This window comes from Olea europaea, chromosome 1, assembly GCF_002742605.1.
Source record: "Olea europaea var. sylvestris chromosome 1, O_europaea_v1, whole genome shotgun sequence".
Lineage (NCBI taxonomy): Eukaryota > Viridiplantae > Streptophyta > Magnoliopsida > Lamiales > Oleaceae > Olea > Olea europaea.
In genome coordinates this window covers 32006068-32012043 of record NC_036237.1, presented here as the reverse complement: position 1 = coordinate 32012043, position 5976 = coordinate 32006068, and the positions used below count along the sequence as shown (strand labels likewise).

General features: G+C 35.4%; 2 protein-coding genes across 2 annotated transcripts in view; one reads left to right on the top strand and one right to left on the bottom strand.

Moving 5' to 3' along the window:
* Positions 1-1204: 1204 nt before the first annotated feature.
* On the top strand, positions 1205-5332 carry LOC111401545. The gene is made up of 2 exons (XM_023029334.1): positions 1205-2546; positions 5096-5332. The coding sequence occupies exon 1, from the start codon at positions 1650-1652 to the stop codon at positions 2517-2519; it is 870 nt and encodes a 289-aa protein (XP_022885102.1). The 5' UTR covers positions 1205-1649; the 3' UTR covers positions 2520-2546; positions 5096-5332.
* Positions 3575-5976, bottom strand: part of LOC111407460 (actin-related protein 2/3 complex subunit 2B-like) — a 6117-nt gene continuing 3715 nt past the window's right edge. Inside the window, exons 2-5 of the mRNA XM_023036947.1 lie at positions 5321-5552; positions 5050-5127; positions 4782-4911; positions 3575-4656 (exon numbers count right to left, since the gene is read on the bottom strand). Coding sequence (XP_022892715.1) covers positions 4541-4656; positions 4782-4911; positions 5050-5127; positions 5321-5552 — 556 coding nt within the window. The 3' untranslated portion in view covers positions 3575-4540. The remainder of the gene's footprint in view (positions 4657-4781; positions 4912-5049; positions 5128-5320; positions 5553-5976) is intronic.

Here is a 5976-nt window from a genome sequence, read left to right as displayed (position 1 = left end):
CCATTAAGGATAAGTTTATCTAGCCGGACCCAATGGATGTTTTAGTGGGCAAAAGTTGCGATGCCAATAGGGATGGGACATTGGTGGTCCAGAATGACATAGTCAAAGAGGTGATAGCCGATGAAGAGGGCTTCAAATTGGGCACGCCATTGTGGAAAGATTGAGGGTGTTAGCTTCTCATTAATCTGAGCAGAAATGTTGATAGTAATCAAAGGTTTATCAGTTGGAGAGGGTGGCTGGGTTTGGGGAGAGGATCGATTGCTTGCTAAAGCCTGCAAGCTCCGATGCTAGAATGAAATTGTAAGGTAAGTTTATTTTCTTAATGCTCAAGTTAACGAGGATTTTCTACACTTCCTTCATAAACTTGTACAGCTATATTTATACATTCTTTGGAATATATTTCTAGTATTAATGCTATTTCTGTGACTCATTTCAATTGCTTCCACTTGAAAGCAGCAACCTTGATTTTGGCATAGGAGTCCAGCTTTGATTTGTGCAGCTTGCTTCATTTACTGGTGCTTGATACGTTCTAAGATTAGCCTTGATTTGAGCTTATAAATCATCTTCCTTGTCTTTGGCTTGAGTAAAGGAATTTTCCTTGATACCATCTAGCTCTTTGGACTTGGCATTTAAGGGTTGGGTCACTTCAAGCTTAGGCAATGTAACTCACTTTTACACCTCTATTGTTCATGTTTGCTACAAAAATATTTGTAGTTGTTTATCATTCCATCACGACAAAACTGAACTTATTAAGGCCTTGTTTGAGCACCATTTTTTAGGAGAAAATGAATTTTTGAATAGTGTATTGATGAGAAATGTGTGGTTAAAAAATAAGTAAAAGTTTTGGATTTACATATAATATTATTTTATTTTAGAATGTGTGGTTGAAATGATGTTAAAACACTGTTTAAGAATGTATTTTTTTTTTTTTAAAGAATGTGGTTCAAACAAGGACTAATAATGGTTGCAGACAAGTTTTTTTTTTTTTTTTTTTTTTTCACACTTTCTTTTAGCTATTCTATTTTTATAGTGACTATCAAAAAGATTACGCCCTATGTAATTTGGTCACTCATAAAAACAAGACGTTCAGCTTCCTAAAACACTATGTACTATTTTGCAAGTTATAGATCGTCCTAAATAATCCAAAACATATTTAGATCTCTAACATGTAAGAAATATTTATTTAATGTCGTATAAAATGAGATTTTAATGGATATCATGATGGTAAGTTCTATAGTCAATTTTAAATTTATAGACCAAAAAGACGGAATTGCATTAAAGAAATTACATGGATAACACCAAACTTTGACGTGAACGACGTAGCCTGTAGTTGTAAAAGGATAGAGGTTTAATTGATTTCTTGAAAAACGATTGGGGACAATGCATTATTAACCTTAAATATAAGGGGGAAGTTGCAATACTGTAAGTCAACCCTTCCGTTTCAATGGAAAACACAACGGTCAACAATTCATCTTCTGATCAATCAATCATGGATTCAGTTTTTCCATAGAACACTTCAAAATTCTATCCCAAATTCGATACTGATACGCAAATTTTCAATAACAATACACGAAAATAAAGAAATACCCAATTGAAGAACCAGAAAAATTCTGCACATACGCACAACAAAATCAAAACAGTAAGAGAAAATGGCATCATTGGCAACCCATTTAACAGCCTCCCTTTTCCTATTCCCACTTGGAATTCGCCGTCTGCTTTGCTCTTTTTCTCTGTATCTTAATAACCCATCTATTTACAGATCTAGATCATGGTATTTTTCGGAGCCCAAGTGGAAAAACTTAGATTTCTACACTCTTATTGTAGTCCTTCCATTTGCATCATTCTCCCACATTTTCTTCTTTTTTGTGTTTCCAGGCCAATCCCCTTACAGATTTTCGTTCCTACAACAATCTCTTGTCATTTTTGTCTTCTGGGCACTCTTGATTTTGATCATTTTGAAAGAAAGTTTGGATCTTTCTGTTGTTTCCGAGAATTTTGTGTTCATATTTGCTGGCATTGCATTTGTGATTGAGTTTTACTTGAACGGGGATGGAATTGTAGGGCTTGGTGGTGCTGCATATGGAATATTGGGAGGTTTGGCTCTCTTTTGCGCTGCATGTTGCCTGTATTTGTCGGTTAGACCATCGGCATTTTTTGCTGATTTTTTGTTGTCTTCTGGTCTTGTTTTGAAAGGGACTTGGGTTCTGCAAGTGGGATTATCATTATACACAGATGCATTCGGTTTGAAAGGGTGTTCTAAGATTTCTGGGGTGGCCCCGACTAATGGGAAGTCTAATGTCCAGTGTGAGCTTGAGGAGGATAGATTGAGGGGTGTGGCATTGATGAATTTTTTGTTTGTTGGACATGTTACAGTGGTGATGATTACGAGCTTTCTGTTGTTTGGATTGTTGCATTGTAATAGGAATTTGAGGTGTGGTGAGTCTAGCGGTCCATTGCTGGCTGAGATTGGATCAGAGGGAATGTTGATGCATCCGCTTCCTGAATTTGAAATGGAATGAGAAGTTTTGTTGCTGTTCTGAGATCTGGTACAAAACATTCATGTGGATTGAGTTGTTAAAAGCTAATTCATTTCTGTGGTCAGATTGCTTTAAACTTTTTCTTTGTTTTTATACTCAGGACGTACATTTTGGGAATAGAAAATTTTATTTATTGCTTTAAGGCAATAGTTTCTAGCATTCTTTCTTGACTTCGTGCTGCTATATCTTCAGTATATTATTCCTTAGCAAGAGCTTGTGCTATGCTGTCAATGTTAACTGACTTGAACCAGATTGAAGGCACACGATATCCTTGGAGCAGTGGTACTTCATTCATGATATGCTAATGGTGGTTACTACGCAACTGCCATTTTCTTCCTTTTAAAGGGACATATTTAGTTGTAAACTACTGGTCTCAAGTGGCATATAATCAGCTCATATAATAATTATAGACTTGTCTCAAACTAGGTTGGTTCATGTGATATCTTTGACTGGACGGCAGATGCAGTAATGCTGATTTAGGAGTGTTGTATTTGAATACAATGAACAGATTCTAGTAGAAATGTTTAGTTAAATATGAGTCATTGATACAATTCATGACTGGAATCAACTAAAAGAATCAGATAGGGATGAACATTTTGTTCTCTGTTTCTTATTTCTTGTTTCCTTTTTGAGTTTATAGCCGGGAGCAAAAGGTGGCTCTTTGGCACAGAAAAAGTTGTCGCCTTGCCTGGTTGATTGCATTATCCAATTGCAGAAAGTCTTTCTGAAATTTTGCCTCGTTAGAGTCTTTGTTGCTATAAAAGTGAATCACTGTTTTCTGTTATGCAATGTATAACTGTTTTCTATGTTCCAATTCTTAAGGCAACGCGTAAGACAAGGAACTCACTGTTCATTGAAAAATGCTTTAGCAAACTTGGATTTAATTGGTAACATATGCATGGATGTAACGTCTTATAATCAAATATTATAAAATGTCTCCAGGAGAAAACTGAAACATCTCATAGAGAGGGTGAAAAGTGAAACTCTCTTCTCCCAGTCAATATTTTTGCTTGCATCACAGGAATAGGGGGTAAGTTGAATCACCTAGGTTTATTAGTATATTCTTTTTTATGATGGAAAATTTTGGGTTCTGTTTATTTAATTATTTTGTGTTCTGGATATAAATACTTTAATCATTGCACTTGTTTGTTATAGGCAGAAAACTATTTCTTACTTTCATTATTGCACTTGATATAGGCAGTAAACAATTTCCATCAGTATGTTGCTTGTGGAGTGATGGAATAACTAGTGAGGAGATATGAGTTGAGCTTGTATCTTCCATCAAACATATTGATTTAATTGAAGACAACTGTTTTACTTCAGTTTTGTATACCTTGTAACTGAAGAAAATTTGGGCATTGTTAACCATCATCTGTGGAAATGATTGAACCCGTGGATTTTTAATCTGGAATGAATTCACTTGAGCTTTTTGCTGAAATTACATCTTCTTCTGAGGATTTTGGGTTTTGAGAACCTTGCCAACTTCCTCACGTATTTAAATCCTGCATCAGAATATTCAACTTCATAATGGAAAAATTTATTGAGGGAAGAAAAAAGGACAGGCTAGAAAAACAATATTTGCCTGAACTGTGCCTACATGCAGAATTTATGCAGTAAATCGTTAGCTGTAAACACCCTCCCCAATTTATGCTGTAGCTGAGTCCCTTTATTAGAGTTGAAACTGCCCATTTCACTACAATCTTTAAATGCAAAATATTCCGCTCATACCTTGGACTTCATTCTTAATTTGTTCTTCTTCAATTCCTGCATTCTGCAAGATCTGTAAGTTGCCAGAAGAGCAGCCCATTAGATATAATTATTTTTGCAGTAATACGATCTCACATCAAAAAGGAGAGATGTAACCTCACATGCATGACCTCAGGTAGGGATTTGATTACCTCAACCAAGTTTCCAAGATGCATTCTCAGCCTCCGGTGTATAAAACCTCTAGTGCTCTGTTTAAGACTAAATGTTAGTTCCAGGATGCAAGCAACTCTAGTATTCTATAGCTTATGAATGTGCATTACCTTCACATGATATTTCACGAATGTATAGAATTTCAGTAGGTTCCACACAGTCTTGTCTAGTTTCTTGCCTTCCATGAGATGGAACGTAATATCTTGAAATGTCATGGTAACAGGACTTGGATAAGTTGAATCAAAAGCTTGGAAACATGGGGTAGAAAATGCTACGACTACTCATTGTTAATTTGTTGTACAAATAATGATAGTAACAATGTAATACCTAAAGAAAGAAATCCTCCATTGGTACTGAGATCTTCAATGGGTTCTCTTAACTCTGGAGGTGGTATCGGCAACCAGATGTAATGAGGCGCCTTAGCACATGCTCCAGTACTTCGAACAACCACAAGCTCCTGGGAGAAAATATTCAATTAATGAAATAGTAGGAATAATGTAATCTCGCGAATCTAGATAAGATTAAAAGTAATTCCTTCTTGAGAGAACCAAGAAAAAGCTTTCATTTTTTCCTTGTACAATTTAGCAATTCTTACCTGAAAGAAGGCTGTTGCAATAATCACATCTGCTTTTTCTTTTAAGCGCATTGGGAATACTGCAGTGATTTTTGCTGGCTGTCAAGATGTGGATTTGCTTGTAGTCAGGTGAGAGAAATGGTCTTCGAAGACTCTATAGATGTACCGAGATTGAGCAATTTATGGTTTGAAATTCACTGAATTGCCATCTGTTTCTATTATTGTTCTAAATTTTTCTTTGGTCTTTGTTACTGCTGTGGAACCTATTTAGTCAACAGTTGACAAAAATTACCTGTTTGATGACATAGAATAGCTCCCCTGGATGATAAATGAGTTTGATTGGTTTATACCTTCCCTGAGATATTTCCTGAGATTCAACATTCCTTAACATTTCTTTCAGCTGTGAGCTCAGTACTACGGCTTGAACCGAGGAAATTTCTGCAATAATCTTTGTTGAGACTGGAGAAAATAAGTTCCAACAAAATAAATCAGCGTCTAATATGTAGTCATTATTCTGCTCATATCAATCTTTGGCAACAAATTATATTATCTCAGACATAGGAAGATTTTGAGGATCATGATACAAATATTTTGAGTTCTTAGATATCATTTCAATGAAGTGAGTGTTGTTGCTTTTTGCTTTATTTATTTATTTATTTATTTTTTTTTTTTGTGTGTGTGTATCTATATTTTGTATTTTCCTCATGGGATAGAGTCTATGCCACCTCAAGGTCTCAGAATTTCAAACATTCCAGCAGTTTTACCTTCAAATTTCTAGAGAATCAGGACAAAATTTACTTTTGTATTTATGCGATGAGCCTTGCTGAATTACTTCAGGAAGTTACTTTTCACTAGATGATATAAGACTGAGCAGGGACAATTTTAGGGACGTTAACAATGATGAAGTTAAACTAACAGAGGCATATATATTTCTCCGTTTCATGATTC